An 18,420-nucleotide genomic window follows, 5' to 3' on the forward strand; every position below is an offset into this window, starting at 1 on the left:
ATATACTAACTCTGAGATTGCACTACAGTGAGGAAAAGGGCAAATTTGTGCTGTTGGCCAACTGCTTCCTTTCCCTACTTAAATCTTTTGCAGATGTGAACGTTCACAGAACTAAACTTTCAATAGTTTCAGGTCAATGGAGAATGTTTTGCAAATGTGAACCTTCTACAAACTGATATAGACTTGTAGACAGTTAACGAGTGGCTGCAGACTATATGTTAGATGACTGCAACTGGCTAGGGAAGGAGAAGAATGAAAAGTCAGAGCCTATGTGTGCCAAGATGCAGGCTCCTCTTACAATAACTGGTAGAGACCAGAAATTAATTGAGGTGTCTGCCTTCAAAGGGGTTAGTGCTATAGGGTTAGCAACAATTGTGGTAGTGGGTATCAAGCATTCACATCACTCCCTTTGACACTCAGAACTTGGGACCATGTGGCACTCACACCAGATTCCTGGGGATTAAAAATAAATAAATCTTTTGGCCACCTGAATGATAACGGGTTACAGCTGTGCTGCCACAATATAATTGGTGGAGGGATAGCAGCCGTAATGCTAGCTTGATGGTCAGTGGACACAGAGAGAAAGAAAGAAAGAAAGAAAGAAAGAAAGAAAGAAAGAAAGAAAGAAAGAAAGAAAGAAAGAAAGAAAGAAAGAAAGAAAGAAAGAAAGAAAGAAAGAAAGAAAGAAAGAAAGAAAGGAAAGCTGTTGAATTAATACTTCCACAATACAGGCATCTGAATGGAGTGGGACAGCTCATCCCAAGTTAGAACTGGACAAACCTCAATGAACTTCTTCTTTTACCCTCCATCCTGCAGGGTCAACCCAACAACCATGGGTGGTGCTTTAAAAAGGTACCAAATGGAACACGGATCTAAGAGGTGAAACAAAGACATATCTCTTCAGATGTGTACCTCTGCAATTCTTATGATAATCTAGAATTGCTGGGTCTTTCTGAAAAGGTATCTTTGTTGGCAACTTAACAGAAAACTAAGAATTTTTACAAAAGTGTGCTACAGAAGGCTGGCAGCAGCCCAAATGTAGGACAAAACAGATGGGGATTTAGTAATAGGATAATATAACTAGGACAAAAGAAGATTGGTAAATACAATGTTTGCAGGTGCCACCGTAAGATACATGGGTTGAATTGTCAGGACTGCAGGAGCAGCTTCACAGGGTTGGATATTTGACATCATTATCCATCTAAAACCTCTGATCTGATTAGAAATTAAGTGATGTTGCATAAAACCTTGAAGGGAAGCTTGAGTTTCTATTAGTACTGCAACGAATAAGAAGAGACATGTCACGAAAGAAGGAGTTATCAAAAGAGCAGAATTTTAGTCGTGGTGTTTGCATCACAAGTGTGAATCACTAGAGGGAGGAGCCTAATGTGACCAGCACTAGAGGGAGCAGTCTTATGTGCACAACACCTAGACTGACATTCTGAAAACTGCTGCCTTTGCCTGGAATATTCAATGATAAGTATTTTTGCTTCATTTCATGGGGTTTAATAAATAGCTGAAGACGTGGTGCAGAGCCCATGGCTTTAACTTTATTTGAAACTTGACGTCTACTTGCAGAGAGATGAACACCTATACTGGAAAGATGCTCCAGATCTGTCTAAGGGAAAGTAACAAGAATCTATGTGACATATTTGTAAGATTTCATTAATAAGAACATAAACAGTTCCAGGGAGGAAACACAGAGGCTGGTTTTAGAGTCCGCCATTTTTAATATCGTCATAAGTGATGTTGCATTAAATCTTGAAGAGAAGTTTGAGTTTCTGTTAATACTGCAATGACATGACAGGAAAGCAGGAATTATTAAAAGAGCAGAGGTTTAGTTGTGGTGTTTGCTGTAACTTTAATGTGCCTGGAAAACAAAACTGCAGAAAGGTTATGAAATCAATGTTGGGGATGAAGATCAGATGCAGAACATACAGTAATGAAATTGATAGACAGAAGCAGCACTACTGGAAGACAAACAATTTGTTATACACATTTAGCGAGATCTCCTTCTGGACTACGGCATACAGTTTTGTAGTCTCCATAAGCGTAAAGACTTAGATAAGCTAAAGGTAGTTCAAAGAAGAGCAATAAAATAGTGCCTGATCACCATCAGACTTCACACAAAGATGGACTAAAAAAGTTTAATGTCTATAGCCCTGAGAAAATGAACTATGCAAGGGACATAAAAAAACTTGTAAGAACTACAAGGAAATTCCCTGACTTGCAGCATGCACAATATTAATAAAAGAAGCCTATGACAGAAGAACAAGACATAGTTTAAGCACATAAGAAGATGGCTCCAGAGAGATACAGGAAACAGTATTTTACAGAAAGGGTGGTGTCTGCAGGAACCTAAATGAAGAAGTAGTAAAATGAAAAATAATGAGTAAATTCAATGATGCATGAGACAGGTGTAGGACGTTCTTGCAAGGCTGGGAAGACGAATAGGAACTTTAGACAAGAAGGAACCGACAATTTTGCAGTAAATAATGGGCAAACTACATAAGGTTTGTACTATTGTATGGTATCCAAATCTGTGTTCCTTTGTAAATATGACATCCAAAAGCAGACTTTTTGTTAGCCTGAGGCATGTGAGGTTTGCATTGTTTGTAATATCACTTTTGAGTAACTTAGAAAGTGAATTAAGTGGGGAAAAAGTATGGAACATATTTCCTCCTGGATATAGTCTGCTTGTATTAGCTTTATGTATCTATTAAATGACATCATTTGTACATATGTGATTGGCATCATTCATTTGCCCTCAACTACAAACCTTTGCCATATATCGCCCCCTGTGGTTAAGAAAACCATACTTAGGATTTTTTGAATGAAACATTAACAGAGCACATGTTTTGATTGATCCCAAATCAGAATTCCAGGGAACAAGTTCAAACAGAAGTCAACTTTCATTCACATTTCCTGGAAATTTGCAATGGCTTAGTATTGGAGTGAAGCCACCAGCTTGTCAATGTAGTATAAATATGGTCTCAGACACTACAGCTGCACTGAAAACGTTTCCTTCTCTGGCACTCGGTAAACCAGACACACATTTCAACGGTACTGCTTGAGAGGAAACAATGAAGCTTACAGTTACTGTCTTTCCTCTGAGTTTGTGGCTTTTCTTATCAACTTTAACAGAAGGTAAAGGCAAGCATTACCTTTGTGTTTTATGATAAATATGAACCAAACTTCATCTTTTCTATTTACTCCATGCTTAGCTTACTACTGCAATACAAAGTTCTTTTTTTAATGGGAATTAATATTGTTTATGCAAAGCTGTTAATTTTGCACACTACTATCAGGAATTGTTTATAAAACAATGACTAAAAAGTGCACTCTAATTTGAAAACTGCATTCTTGAGTGGATAGCTGGAGAGCATTCTTGAATAGTGTAACTGTTAAATTGCTTAAAGAAAAAACTATGCTTACAAAATTATAATATTTGAGGATAACAGCAACAGCATGACATAGTATGTGTTGACTTGTCTTTGTTAGCTTTACTCTGGGCTTGCATAACCTTCATTGCTTTAGGAAGCAGCAAGTAAATTAACTATTGCTAAATTAAGTGTGTCTGCTAAATCACACATCTGTGTTAATATATGATAATTATATCAGGCAATGGTTACATTCCTAAGACGTTTATGACAGTATGAAAATAGAGTGGTGCTATCCTTAATACCTGAAGGTGGTAGAGTGATGCACAACCTTGGTATCACTGAACCACCAAAATGAAATGCATTTGTTTAGATTTAAAATAATTGTGTATTTATGTGCATTGAATGTTGATGCTGGTTTATGATAGTACTTCTAAACTGCATTTTGATAAAACATTCACTGTAGTAGTCAAAACACATTCAGAAAATTAATTTTCTGAATGTCAAAAGCAAAAATATCAAACAGAAAGAAATCAAAAAATCAAACAATTGACTAAATGATGTACAGCACCACTGAATCAAATGTGGATTTATATAAATAACAGACTTTGGGTAATATTGTTTCATTATCTGTTGAATTGTTGCAGGTTTTGTTTTACTACAAGACAATGATCTGCGTTGTCAGTGTCTGAAGTCTGAGACCAGAGTCATTCCTTTGAGACTTATTCAGGATGTGCAGTGCTTTCCCAAAAATAATTACTGCAACACGATCGAACTCATGTAAGAAAACTCATTTCTTAGTAATAGCATTCACTAGGCTAAATGAGCTTGACATATTGCCATGAGACAAATGTTATCAAAGCTTTAGCTTATTGTTAACAAATCATTTAATTTTTATTTGAAAGTACAATTTTAAGAAGCAAAGGAGATAATCCACATTATAAAATATTGTAAAGGCCATCCATTTTCCTTGTTTGAATTGTTTTCTTGTTAAACGCTAACAAAGCAAAAACAGTCCACTTACTTGTGAATGAGGCTAATTGTATTGAATGGATTTATTGTTTGGCATATATAGACAAATGTGTACTTAAGAGAAGTACCCCTGGATCTTGCTTAGCCATTTCAACAACACAAAAAGTTATTCCTGAACTGACGTTTTTTTTATTTGAAATGTCATAAGAATGAAATGTAGTACCTACAGTAAAGCTGTTTCAGAAGTTGGTCTGCTACTAAGCAACAGTTAAATAAACTGTGGTATTGGCCATAAATAGTGGTACATTAGATAGGAGAAATAAATGTATACAATAACTTGGCAAAAAAACCTACATGGCATCAATATTAGCTGTATTAGCAGGAATTTATCTGATGAACATATAGCCATATTAAAGGTAATATAGTTGCGTTGGGCAGTACAGTGATGCAGCATTTAGCATTTAACATCGCTGCTTCATAATGCAGTGTTCATTGTTTTGGTACCTGATTAGCATGCTTTTCTCTGGAGAGTTGGCATGTTCATCATGTGCATGTGTGGGTTTTCATTGGCCTCTTGGGTTTTCTGAATCAGTGAGGTGGTAATTCTCCACATTCTTTATAGGGTGTGTGTGTGTGTGTGTGTGTGTGTGTGTGTGTGTGTGTGTGTGTGTGTGTGTGTGTGTGTGTGTGTGTGTGTGTGTGTACATTATGTGTGTGTGTGTGTGTGTGTGTGTGTGTGTGTGTGTGTGTGTGTGTGTGTGTGTGTGTGTGTGTATGTGTGTGTGTGTGTGTGTGTGTGTGTGTGTGTGTGTGTGTGTCTGTGTGTGTGTGTGTGTGTGTGTGTGTGCATTATGTATGTGTGTGTGTGTGTGTGTGTGTGTGTGTGTGTGTGTGTGTGTGTGTCTGCGTGTGTTGTGTATCTCTATCCCTTCCAGGACTTATATGTTCATTGCTTAGCTGAACAGGCTCTGCCTTCCTGCAGCCTTGAATTGGATAAAACAGGCATTGAGAATGGACAAATGAAATTTTATCCATTTATTCCCACAGGTCAGTACAGCAGTTTATTTTAACTGTATATGTTAAGCGCTTAGTCCTACTGTCACAACAGTGTGCCTTACAGCATTATAGTTAGTGTTACTACTGGAAATGAAAACTTGTACCTAGGGCACCTTTAATCTGACCTCTTTTGTGGATACAGTAAACAAACATAAGCACAATAAAGTTGCAGTAAATTTACTGTATACAATGTTTTATTTAACCCTAGCAAACTGTAATTTCGATGGAGATCACAGAAAACATTTAACAAATACTAAGGAGGTGAAAGGTATTTAACTTTTAGGCAAAGGAGTGCATAGTATTCCCCTGTGGTAGCCCCCTAACTGACCTCTTTAACATATGGTATATATGGCAACACTTCAAGCTGGAGTGTCGTTTGTACTTGCATGTGTGTGAGGAAGTTATCATTACTCTATATACAATGTGTAGGTCACCATAACCTACAGCTCAGAAGTTCACTAATAACTGATGGAGCATAAAGTCATCAAGTATGGAATATAAAAAAGCAAAAAAGTGGTTGCAGGTTTATTACCTTTCAAACAATCTGGTACCTCAGCAAGTCACCTTCTAAGGGTGTAATTAAAAGTTGAACCACAACCCTTTAAATAATGCACAGACTACATTAATCAGTCAATTAAATAACAAATGACAAGCATCTATGACCCCCCCCAAATAACACAAAACTATGATCAATAAAGTACATTATAAATATGCATTTTTTTAAGTGTTTAGTAATATTTTAACAATAAAGATATATTTACATTCCAATTGCCACACTTAATTCATAATTCATACCCCTTAGAACAATGTGTTATACCTTAAAATTATTCTTGTTTCCATCAATAACAAGGCTACTTGCAAGTCACAAAACGAGATGAAAGCGAACAAAAGACACACCAGAACCTAATCCAAAAGTTCACTGGAGAGCCAAATAAGAGCCCGAGTCTGAATTAAAAGCAAACAGATTTATTTACACAATACAAGTAAAAGAAATATAGAAATACAAGTTGCATTAATGCTGCCACTTAAAAATACGTTTTCGTACACCTTCCTCAGATGCAAATACTCATTATTAACTAAAATCAATGCTTTTATATGTACCTGTTGCCACTAAAACCAATCATTTATAAGGTCATTATCCAATAAGAATGAACCTTTTGTAAAACTGTGCAGAATCAAATGCAGTAGGGATCTTTTCATGTGTATATGTTACCATATATAAAACCTTTTAACATCAAAAAAAAATATTCAAATGAATATCAAGTAAAAACCACTGTATGATGTTTCATACATTACATCGCAATCAATTATTAGTACATATCCTTATATAAAAAGTGTAAAAATTGTTAAATATGTTGTTGTGTCTTTCGGCTTTTCCCAGTTAGGGGTCGCCACAGCGGAACTCCGGTCCGTGGGTCCGTTAATGATTGGCAGTAGATTTTTACGTGCCAAGTTGCCAGCTCTGATGCACAACCTTCAACGAAGGTATGCCCATTCACACATGTCTCCACACAGAAGACGCTCTAGCTGAGAATCGAACAGGACAACGTCATACTGTGAGGCGACAACGCTACCGCAGCACCACCACCGCGGTCTAAAAAACTTGTACTATGCATTTTCCCAAATTTTAAAAATATAAGCCTGCCATCTAGCAGCTTTTTGGAAAATTACAGTTTTGCAGCTCTTAACTTGAGAAATAGAAGAATAGAAAGCATATAATTCAAAATGTATTTTTAAGTGGCACCGTTAATGCAACTTGTGTTTCTACATTTCTTTTATTTGTATTGTGGAAATAAATCCGTTTGGTTTTAATTCGGACTCAGGCCCTTATTTGGTTCTCCAGCGAACTTTTGGATTAGCTACTTGCAAGTCCCCACCATAAAGTGGCATAGGCTTGGCAAATGCAGTGAAGGATGTATTTGTTATGTTACTCTCATTGCATTCCAAGAAATGGGCTGCCACACAGTTTTCCAAATGTTTATTTCTAATATTTCTCATGTATTCTATAATTTTGTCAAATAAAAATACTTGTGGGACAAAAACATTACAACAAACGAACAATAACATTATTGTGTGACCCCTTCATCTTAAAAACTACATACTGCATGTGGCCCTTCACCTAAAATCTACATACTGCTTCCAATCCCCATCTGTGCTGAATGTTAGTATTCCAGGATTTAATATCCATCACAGATATAGGAAATGTTTAAAAAGGAAGAGATGATTCTTTCACATATGTTTTGTTCCTACTTATGCCACTTTGTTTCTGGTTTTGTATTGTATTATTAAGGAAACTTGGCATATTCTGACTTCAGATTTAATCTTACAAAAGCTGTCTCCTGATAAAGTTATGTTTTTCTTATAAAAAGAGGAGGATATGTTAGAGAATCATTATCTTATAATGTGTTGATGAATTCTAAGAAAAAAAAAACACTCATGAGCAGCAACCATTGTCAATATATATATATATATATATATATATATATATATATATATATATATATATATATATATTGTTGTTGCGCTTTTTAAATGGTGACAAAATTACTACTGAAATAATGCTGTAAGTATAGTATCCAGTTGGTGGGTGGGTATCTGTATAAATCTGCTCAAATATTTGGTAAAATCTGTTGAAAACCTTTAAAATAATGACCCTTAGTGTTGTTGTTTCTTTCGGCTTTTCCCGGTTAGGGGTCGCCACAGCGGAATTCTGGTCTGCTAAAGAGTGTGATTTAGGTAATTAACTACTGACTTACTATAGCTTATTGGGTCAAAACTACAAGTCAGAACCTACCTTATACTGCAGCTAACATAACTGAGCCGACAGTCTTAACTCAGCTGTTTTTATTATGCAGGGAGTATAAAGGGCAAAGTTTCCCAGATAGGGTGTGTGGGAATTTTGTCTGTCATTTAAACCATTGTTAATGGGTTGCTCACTTGATCTTGTACACTCAGACAGAATGCTTCAATTAATTAGTTATCCACTACATGAAATATATCATGTGACCCACATTAATGTCTACCATGGTATCATTGTATCTCTGTTCAGTTCTCATTATGATCTGTAATTTACTGGATGTGCATTTGTTCAAGTTATTTATTTATTTATTTGCTTGTTTGTTTGTTTGTTTGTTTTGTTAACCAGGTTAGTCCAACTGACCTCAGAGCCCATTTTCAGTGGAGACCTGAGGAGAAAAGCTCTGGGAAAAATTACATACAATAATAGCAGTACATAGAAGAGGAGTGAAAGTTAAATTATACAAAATAATAAAATAAAGTGTGGTTTAAGGAATACAATATAATAAGAAGGACATAGGGAGTAAAACCATAAAATATCCTAAAAGGTTGCGCCAAATGCAGCTACAATTAAGACAAATACAATGAAATCATCTTAAACAGAAACTGGCAGCTTTTATTTCAGAAAAAAACATTGTTTGCTAAGGTGAGGCATGGATAGTACAGTATAAAGGCAACTAGGAGTAAATGCGCCATAAGAGTGTCAGTATCTCCTAGCATAACAACATTGTGTTTACTTGTGGATGCATAGTAGCCACAATACTGCACTGGTGTGGCTACGCAAAGTTAAAGAAGGCAGAATTCATAGTAAAAAATAAGGATAAAGTTGTTGGAGGGAAAAGAAATTGAAATTAAGGGAGGAGAGAGAAAGGCTGGGTTGATGAAATGGATTTATGTAGGCTCCTGGCAAGGGCAGACCCATGAGCTTAAGAGAAAAAGTTTTAGTTGCTTTTTGAATAGATTTGAGTTTGAGATATTTCTAATAGAGTTAGGTAGTTTGTTCCAGGCTAAAGACGCATTGTGGTTGTAAAGTAATTTACCACTGTTTTTGTTTGGTTTATTTATGTTAAGGAGTTGTTGGTCAGAACTTTTGAGAGATCTAGTGGAGGTGTAGAAGAAAACAAGGGAGGAGAGGGAAGAGCAGGCAGTAGGTTTGTATAGGATGGAGTGTGCAGTTTGTAGCTGTGGGATCAGCAGTTGATGGGGGAATTCAGACCATTGCAGTTTTTTTAGTGTGATACAATGGTGTGATTCATAAGGTAGGTTTGTTGCAAATCCAGCAATTGTATTATATGTTTGTTCGAGTTTGGAGGGTAATGTGGATTGTAAGTTTGTAAGGATGGGAGTGGCATAGAGAAGGCATGGCAGGAGGAAGGCTCTAGCTAAGGATAGTTTGGCATCTGTTGTAAGGAATTCTTTGTTCTGGTACAATAGTCCAAGTTTCTGATGTGTCTTTTTGGTGCACTGTTGAATATGCAGATTGAATTTTAGTTTGTCATCTATTATGGTGCCCAGGAGTTTAGTAAGTGGATCTACCTTGATAACAGTGTTGTTTAAGAAGAGATGGAAAAGGTGGATTTGTGATGTGACAGTGATCTTGGTAGGAAGAGTAAGAGTTTAGTTTTTTTAGGGTTTAGGATAAGCTGTTTTTCATTAAGCCATTTTGCTACAATGAAGAATGTGTTTTGTGTGAGTGTGTGAAGGTATGCCAGGTTGTCAGAGGTGGTGATGAGGGTTGAGTCATCTGCATATTTGGTAAGAGATGAGTGGTTGTAGGCAGTGTGGAGGTGGATGGTAAAAATATTGAATATAAGGAGTCCTAGGATAGAACCCTGGGGGACCCTTGTGTGAACTGGCAAGAAGGGGGAGCAGGAAGTGAGCCATCAGACAGATTGAAGTCTATTAGTGAGGTAGCTGGAGAACCACTGCAAAGTGGGAAGAGAGAGGTTGAGATCAATTTGTTTTGCTAGTAGTTTAGGATGAGATACTGTTTCAAATGCTTTGGAAAGATCAAGGAAAAGACAGGACATAAGTTGATTGCTATCTCTGGCCTCAGAAAAGTATGAGTAAAAGGTAAGAGGGCAGTAGCAGTACTATGATTTGGTCGAAAGCCGTGCTGAGTAGGGGTTGAGAGGCTTTCCTGAATTAAGTATTTAAGCAGTTGAGAGTGGATGCACTTTTCAAGAATTTTAGAGAGAGGTGATAGGATGGCTATTGGTCTAAAGTTAGAGGGGTCAGTGGAGTTACCTCCTTTGTGCAGTGATATAGTGTAGAAGGATTTCCAGATGTCTGGAAGTATACTTTCTTGAATTAATTTATTAAGTTACATCATAGAGTTTACTATTTCATCTTATACCAGGAAAAATATTCTTTAAAATTCTGATAGGAAGTTTGATTTTCCACTGATAGATATTATTCTGTACAGTTTTCCAGCATGTCATAGTCTGAAATCATTTGCTTATTATGTAAGTAAAAATTAATACAATGCTGAGACTTTATAAATAAATGGTTTAAAATCACCAACTTTAAGAGGTGTTACATCCTTTGCTCAGCCCCTGATAATATAAACCGTCCTTATTAGATCATTATATGTATAATTTAACCACTTCTTCATTCCACCTTAACTCTGCTCTGTTTGGCACTGAAAATATTTGATTATATTTTACAGGTTAAAAGAGCAAAATAATGTTTACGATTTATAAAATGAATGTGGTATAAAATGCAATCTGTGTTCTGTGATTCAGTCAGGCATTTCATTTGTATAAATAATAGCTAAAAAAGATTTGTTTTTTATTGTCAGTAAAGATTAGTAATCATAAAGGTATGATATGTAGACAGAAGTTTAGGGTTATAAGACAGTTAAATGCAGAGTAATAGCAGAAGATAGGATTGTGGAGGAGATATTTAAAAAGAAATTTTTGAGTACTAATGTGCTGTTTATTCCATCATGTGAAACAAGAGTTCAAAACTGATTTTTAGTGTTTTGATGAAAACAGCTGTTCACTTACTGCACATTGTAATTTCTGAATTGTAGTGTTACACTAAAATCACAAGTAAAGGTATGCATCGAGCCTTCTGTAAAGTGGCTAAGGAAAGTGAAGCACATGGCATGTAACAGGTACGGACGATCGTTTCTTAAAACTTATAGCATGCATGGTTACTTTTTAAAATCAGCTATGAAGTAATTGCAATCAGAACTAATTGAAAAGATCAGTAAGCAGTTTTAAGTTTTTCAATAATATTATCAGACAATTTATATGTTTATTCGTTAACCATATTAATGGTCTGATCCATATTACCTTTTCCAGACACAAACTGAGTTTAAAATAGTGCAAACAAAATGCAAACAATATCAAGGAGCAGTAAACTTTCACATTCCAAAGCATTCTTATAATAATATCCCCGCAGAGCAGCCTAAAACTAGTGCAGTAATTACTTTTAACAGACTTGTGATATTAGTAAAGTGCTTTGTCTTGATCACCTTCATACCATAACTTCATAACTGATTTTTAAAAGCAACCAAAAGATACTTGCTAACTGTCTAATTGCTATAAATGCATTATAAATATTTTCATTATGAAACTTGTCTGGTTATTAAGTAGAGATAATCAGGAAAAATGACCTGGATATCAAAAGTTTAAGCTCATTGTCAGTAGTCAAGCCCTAGATTATTAGTCAATTGCCACTTATTTCAATGAATTATCAGAGAAATAGGCAGGAAATCCGGTATTATTATAAAATAGCATGCATTTGGTTTTAGACACTGAGGTACAGATTGTACTTGACCACTATAGAAAGCAATTTAAACTGTTCTGAAGGTCAGTTTGGGCAATGGCCTTTGTGAGGGTCCGACACAAGTATAGAATTATTCATATTCTGAACTAATCTAGAACTACTGCAGCCATTCCATATCCTACTGACCAAGACTAAGAATAAAAACAACAATCACAATGCCTTGCAGGACATCTAGCAAAACTGTAAAGGGTGGGAGATGTTGTCTTCCTAGATGTGCTGAATCTGTCCTTTCCTGTGGCTGGTAAATCATTGGAGGTTCATTGGAGGCTGCCCAATTGGATTCTAAGTGCCCAAACACAGTTGATCGAAATTTCATTCCCTATAAATTTTATCCTTGTGTTCCAGGCACTAAAGGACTTGAGGTTTACAACTGCCATGTACTTTGACTAGCTTCTCCAATCCTCACTGTTACACAATTATACACATAAGTTAGGTGGTATGGAGCTTGACACTGCATGGTAGATGGAGAATGCTTGTGAAATATTTTGTTTTAATCTTTGTAGCTCATAGTTTAAATTGAGTTATCAACCAATTGTAACTAAGCACTTGGATTTCAAGTGATTGCGCATCATTTTATATATATATATATATATATATATATATATATATATATATGTATATACATACATATATATATATAGAGAGAGAGAGGGAGAGCAGAAGCATCTCTGGATTGTGTTTGCAGATAGAAGAACGATGGCCCAGAAGGAGGTTATAGCTGATGTAATTAAGGTCCTGGATAACTCATGGAGCATTGTACTGTCAACATTAATAATGTTCTGGATCATTATATAAAATTTCTGCCATAGGTAACAAAACTGTGTCCGTGTCGTGGCCTGGCCAAATACCGTGCTAGGAGCTAGATAACACATTATTGACTGGCCTGATGAAGGGTACATTTTCCATTATTTTTGAGACTGAGATAAGATGACAATAGGATGGAATCAGGACACTCATTCTGCCTATTTAGTTCCACTTGAGTCTATCAAGATACATCTGAACACCATGGTTTTGAGCAACTTTAACTACCCATACATTGACTGGGCAAATTACTCGTGCTCAGACCCACTTGCCCAAAGGTTCCTCGACTTCATTAACTCCAATGCCATGGACCAGCTGGTTCATACCCCCACAAGGGGTGCCAACATCCTGGATCTGGTGTTACCAATATGGGGGACCACTGTAGCACCCCCACTGTGAGGTCCTCCCTGGTGAGATCTGACTACAAATTTGTCTCATTCAAAGTAACTATCACACCTGACCCCCTCCCAGCAGCAAAAACTTTTCCAAAGCAGATTATAACCTCTTACAGGATTGTATAAATAGCTTCACTGCACTTCCTCCCTCACATGGAACTGGCAACTATGCCAAACTCTACACCAATGCTTAATACAGACACCTATATAACTGCATTGACTCAGCCATACCTGATAGGACCAAAACAGGCTCCTCAAGGAAGACCAAACCTGCCTGGTGGACAACTGCCATTAACAGGCTTTACAATAAGAGGAATAAATTGCTGTCTAAGAGTAAGAGGGAGTGAAAGCTCCTAAACTGGAAACACTCCCTCCTCATCTTAAACAAGCAAATAAGACTTCTTGTAAAGTCCTACAAAGCAAACTATGAGTCCAAATTAACTTCCTCAACAAAGGCCAACCACAGGGCATTCTATAGTTACATCCATAACCTAAAAGGAAAGGCCCAGATTTGTGCTGAACTGGTAGTTAATGATACCACATATACTGAGCCTGTGGATATAGCTAACCTGTTGGCTGACAGGTCTGTGAAAACTTCACTCCCCTGTTCTTGCCACACATATCCCATGATATCCCTTCCACCTGTCCCCTACCTTGTAGTTCTAAAGAGCAGGTCATAAATGCCCTCTCTAAGGCCAAAAACACAGCATCTATGGGACTTGATAACATCCCAGGCTGCATCCTGATTTGCAATACCATTGGGTACTTTTTTTCAATCATAGTCTAAGCACTGGCTTCATACCAGCTGAATGAAAAACAGTCACCATTAATCCCTTCCACAAAGCTGGTGCTTCCACTGACCCCAGGAACTATAGACCTATTAGCCTGACTAGCCTTATCTGCAAGGCCATGGAGCGAATCATCATGGACCTTATCAACAAAGATATGGGTAATCTCCAAACACTTGATCCTACTCATTGTGGATTTGTCAAAGGGAGCGCATGCCTGTTAAACCTGGTGGACTTCTTCAAGACAGTCACCAAGGCCCTGGACGAGGGGAAATCTGTACATACAGCCTACCTGGACTTAGACAAGGCATTTGAGACTATTCCCCACTCAGGCGTCATTCACAAACTCACCCAACAAGGCACCAACCCTTATATCATTAGATGAGTCACTAACTGGCTCACTTATAGAACTCATATAGTCAAAATAGGGGAATCCACCTCCAACAGCAGACCTGGAACCAGTGGTGTTCCACAGGGCTCAGTTCTGGGACCTCTACTGTTTGGAATCTATTTCTCTGACACACAGGCAAAAATTAAAGGTCTGTGGCTGACAAAGTTTGCTGATGACTGCAAACTGGGAGCAGTCATAGAATTTCCAAATGATGTCATCATCCTGCAAGAGGGTCTTACACAAACAAATGATTGGTGCCAAAGTCATGGCTTTAAACTCAATGCAAAAAATGTATTATCATTCCTTATGGTAAAAGTGATGTTCCTGCTAACTATCACATCAATGACAACACCTTAAGTATGCACTCAGTGGTGACAGACATGGGCACAGAGTTTGACAGCAATCTTACCTTTGACCACCATGTCTCCACAGTTGTAAGAAGAGCATTTTATATTGCTCATCTCAGAAGTAAGGGCATTGCCTCCTCCATAAAAAAAGAAATTATAACCTCCCTGTACTCTTCCCTCATCAGGCCAATAATTGAATACAATGCCCCTTTTGGAATGTACCTTTCCAAGCACCTGCAGCAATCTGAGAAACCACAAAGGTTCCTCACAAGGAAAATTCAAGGTCTTCAGCATCTGTTCTATGGGGATCATCTGAAATCACCGTCACTTTATTCTGTTTCATACAAACTAGTCAGAGGTGATCTCTGCCTTGCATACAAGGCAATCTCTGACCATGCTTTTTTGGAAATGCTGCATATCCATAAGTCAAATGGTGCACAGGTTACCTGCTCTAAAGACCTTAATCTGGTGTGTGGCATTAATAAAACATGCTGGAGGGACAGATTTGTCTCCCAGAGGTTACCACACCTTTGGAACAATCTCCCACTTCATGTCAAACAGAGCACCTCATTGGCCTTCTTCAAACGCAGTCTGGATGATTGGATGGTTGACCATAAATTCACCCCAGGGGTTTCACCTGTGTCCCTGTTGGACAGGGGCAACATGTGCTGATTGTGGAAATAAGGGTAAGAACTTGGCTAGGATTATAATGGCCCTAGGGCCATTAACCTAGTAACTTCCTATGATCCTATGATTCTATGGACCTTTTACATATATGCAAAATGAATAGCATCAGAATTACTTGATCTAGGGATTTAAACTTTGCTTGTGCCATCCATTGTACATTTTGGAGGGACAGGTATGTGCTTCAACATTCCCCTCCTCTTGGACAGACTTCCCATCTATGTAAGGCAGAGCTCTTCCCTAATCCTATTCAGGAGAAACCTGAACCAGTGGATGGGAAATCGGAAATAAATGCCAGGTCTAGCAACTATGTCTAATGGACAGAGGTAGCCTGTACATCTTGCCCTAGCATACGTATACCCTTTAAAATAACCACGAAGGCACATAAACTTGCTAGATACAATTTGGATGCTTAGCTAGACTTATAAAGGCTGTCATGGTCATTAGCATAGAATAAAACTATGAGCCTATGAACTTAAGAAATGTATGTGCATGCCTATGGTGGAGGGACATGAATGCAGTTGTGTGTGTGTGTGTGTGTGTGTGTGTGTGTGTGTGTGTGTGTGTGTGTGTGTGTGTGTGTGTGTGTGTGTATACTTGCATGCACGCGACAGTGTGCATGCAAGTATGTATGTGAGTGTTTTTGTGATTGCAGGATTGTGAGGTCTGAGAGAGAGAGAGAGTGTGTGTGTGTGTGTGTGTGTGTGTGTGTGTGTGTGTGTGTGTGTGTGTGTGTGTGTGTGTGTGTGTGTGTGTGTGTGTGTGTGTGTGTGTGTGTGTGTGTGTGTGTGTGTGTGTGTGTGTGTGCGTGTGTGTGTGTGTGTGTGTGTGTGTGTGTGTGTGTGTGTGTGTGTGTGTGTGTGTGTGTATATCTGTGTCTGACACAGCTTTACCGACTCTCTGAATTGGAGATTCTCTGTTTTGCACTAACTGACTGAGCCACATTGGTCAGTTAACGCAGGAGAAGAGAGTCTTTTTGAATCTTGTCCTTCCTCCTTAACTTGCACACTGAGAAGATTAAATGTCATTTCATATGTAATATTGTTTAATTTATTGATGTTGCCAAATGCTTTAACCATTGACATTATCCTGTGATGGATAGACTTCAAGATTATATTTTGTATTTTATCAATTAACAAAATGCACTATATTTTTAAATGTATTTATTTTGTTTACTGGTTTTGATTTACATTGCAGAGTGCATGGAAAGCCCTGAAAAGATCAGTTCGACGTCGTGTCATTTTTGATTATGAAACTTCTTACATATTAGTTTCCTCCTGCCCTGCCAGTTGAGACAAGTTAGCAAGACTGTGGTACCAGTAATACAACACCTGTTTAGCACGTGGTGCTACAATGAGTGGTAGAACACAGTTACCACACAGGAATAATGTGATTACTGCTACGTTGTAAAAGAAGCATCGGACATTTATTGAAAGTTACACAATTAGGCTCTATTTCAGAAATCAGGAAGAAAATCTAATTTACCTATGAGAAACATGGACAAAACAGTAGTCAGTGGTACTGAATTATGTTGCTGTAAATAGTGTAAACTTAATAGTTTGTGTTTTATTTTTGTAGGAGTACAACATATATTTTTGCTACACACAGATGATTTATATATTGTAGTATAAAACTTTCTCAATTATGTAGTTGTAATTATACAATTTGCCATCCACTAGAATGAAACTTGTGTTTTTGTGTGCTATCTTTGAGATACTGCAAACTTTAATTAGACATCAGTAGCAGCTATTTACATTTATCATGTCATTATATGTATAATATTTTGCAAACCGTTTAAAAGTATAATTCATGGACAGGTTTCACACAATTCATGTTAAGTAAACAACAGAACTTCAAATAATGTTCGCTGAATTTAGGTTCCTCACTGCTGCAGTCTGTGACCTGTTCTATTTACAGATGCATTTTAATAATGTCACACAATTACCTTCAGGTGGTAAATCATCCTTCTCCCAAAGGATTCTGCCTTGGTCTATTTTTTTTAACCACACCACCATTATGAACTTGCTTAATTGCAGCCATCAGATGTGAATGACACTGTAAGAATTCTGTATAATCATCCACTTACTTTTATCTTTAAGAGAACTCTGAATCCTAGCTACCGGTGCTATAATTTGTGTCATGAATCTCTACCCAATTATCTGAGGTCAATGTTTCATGCTGTTTGTTGTAGTAATACTGCTTAGGGTTGAATGCCTGTGTTCTGTCTCACCGAGTCTATCAACTTGATATCTGAATACTAGTTCAGCAAACAGCAAACATTTCTACTTCATTTTAGTAAATATTTCAGGATCCAGTGGTAAATTCTTCAATGTACATCTTTGTTTTCTGAAAAACCAATGGAGTGAATAGTGACTGCATAATGCTTCTCCAACTGTTGTTGAATGATAGCTATGTAATAAAAGGTCTTGTTAAAGCAACAGTTTGCTTTTGTGGAAGCAATAGGTACAAAGGAAGTATCTAGCAATTTGCTGGGCAACTTCCATTTTTTTCAGAATCTCTATCGTACAAGCATCACCTCAAATGAACCTACCTACACACTAAACTGTAGCATTAACAAAAGATTGTCGCTACAAATATGCATCTGTTAACTCTGTTTATATAAAATTATAGCAGTGTCAGAGCGGAAGTACAAAAGCTTCCATACACCTCCATGTATCTCATCTCTTCTAGGATCCATTCCCTGGGCCCCAATTCTTCAATGTTGAACTTACTGATAACTGTTTTCTAGAGGAAGTCACTGCCAGTGTGGTTTCTGGACTGGGCACAGACTCATTCATTTCAGGAGATTTCGTCCTTCATATTCATGTGGCTGTGGCATTGCTGCATATATAGATGGATATAAATGTACATTTGCATAGGCATATACATATAAATATAAAATATTACTTTAACTACCCGTCCATTGACTGGGTAAATTATTCATGCTCAAACTCATCTGCCCAAAGGTTCCTCAACTTCATTATCTCCAATGCCCTGGATCAGCTAATTGTCACC

General features: G+C 37.3%; 1 protein-coding gene across 1 annotated transcript; it reads left to right on the top strand.

Moving 5' to 3' along the window:
- Positions 1-3,034: 3,034 nt before the first annotated feature.
- LOC122793746 (C-X-C motif chemokine 13-like) lies at positions 3,035-17,902 on the top strand. Its single transcript, XM_044061946.1, has 4 exons — positions 3,035-3,147; positions 4,028-4,160; positions 11,239-11,322; positions 16,603-17,902. The coding sequence occupies exons 1-4, from the start codon at positions 3,084-3,086 to the stop codon at positions 16,619-16,621; spliced, it is 300 nt and encodes a 99-aa protein (XP_043917881.1). The 5' UTR covers positions 3,035-3,083; the 3' UTR covers positions 16,622-17,902.
- The last annotated feature ends 518 nt before the right edge of the window (positions 17,903-18,420 follow it).

Source organism: Protopterus annectens, chromosome 2.part0 (genome assembly GCF_019279795.1).
Source record: "Protopterus annectens isolate FY-2018-M chromosome 2.part0, PAN1.0, whole genome shotgun sequence".
Taxonomy (NCBI): Eukaryota; Metazoa; Chordata; order Ceratodontiformes; family Protopteridae; genus Protopterus; species Protopterus annectens.

Excerpts from the sequence above, each read along its gene's own strand:
- LOC122793746 (XM_044061946.1), top strand. The coding sequence starts at position 3,084 with ATGAAGCTTACAGTTACTGTCTTTCCTCTGAGTTTGTGGCTTTTCTTA. Across the intron at positions 3,148-4,027 it reads CTTATCAACTTTAACAGAAG|GTTTTGTTTTACTACAAGAC; the intron begins GTAAAGGCAAGC and ends GAATTGTTGCAG. Across the intron at positions 4,161-11,238 it reads TGCAACACGATCGAACTCAT|TGTTACACTAAAATCACAAG; the intron begins GTAAGAAAACTC and ends TCTGAATTGTAG.